Source organism: Tigriopus californicus, chromosome 6 (genome assembly GCF_007210705.1).
Source record: "Tigriopus californicus strain San Diego chromosome 6, Tcal_SD_v2.1, whole genome shotgun sequence".
NCBI lineage: Eukaryota > Metazoa > Arthropoda > Copepoda > Harpacticoida > Harpacticidae > Tigriopus > Tigriopus californicus.
This window is the reverse complement of record NC_081445.1, coordinates 13,301,062-13,301,327: the sequence shown is the minus strand read 5'-3', so window position 1 is coordinate 13,301,327 and position 266 is coordinate 13,301,062. Positions and strand designations below refer to the sequence as shown.

Genomic DNA, 266 nt, shown 5'->3' with positions numbered 1-266 from the left:
TTTTGTTCCCCGACCTTGTTTTGTCTCACCGGTTTACCTTTTTGCCCAAAGGGATTGACAAGAGACGAGATTTGTGTCAAAGTAAATTTATCTCTAGTCTGAGAATCATTTGGTTTTGATGAAATGTTTTCAACATCAGGACATCAGGAGCGTTCAAACGATCAAATGCTTGAAGCAATGAAAGTGCAAGGCCGTGAAATTCATTCGAGAAAAAATGAAGGTGAGCCTGCACTTCACATTGAATAACGCCAACAAATACCTCAAAC

General features: G+C 39.5%; 1 protein-coding gene across 1 annotated transcript in view; it reads right to left on the bottom strand.

The window, feature by feature from the left end:
• Positions 1 to 153: 153 nt before the first annotated feature.
• Positions 154 to 266, bottom strand: part of LOC131881533 (chymotrypsin-C-like) — a 1,494-nt gene continuing 1,381 nt past the window's right edge. The window contains exon 4 of the mRNA XM_059228418.1: positions 154 to 168. Coding sequence (XP_059084401.1) covers positions 154 to 168 — 15 coding nt within the window. The remainder of the gene's footprint in view (positions 169 to 266) is intronic.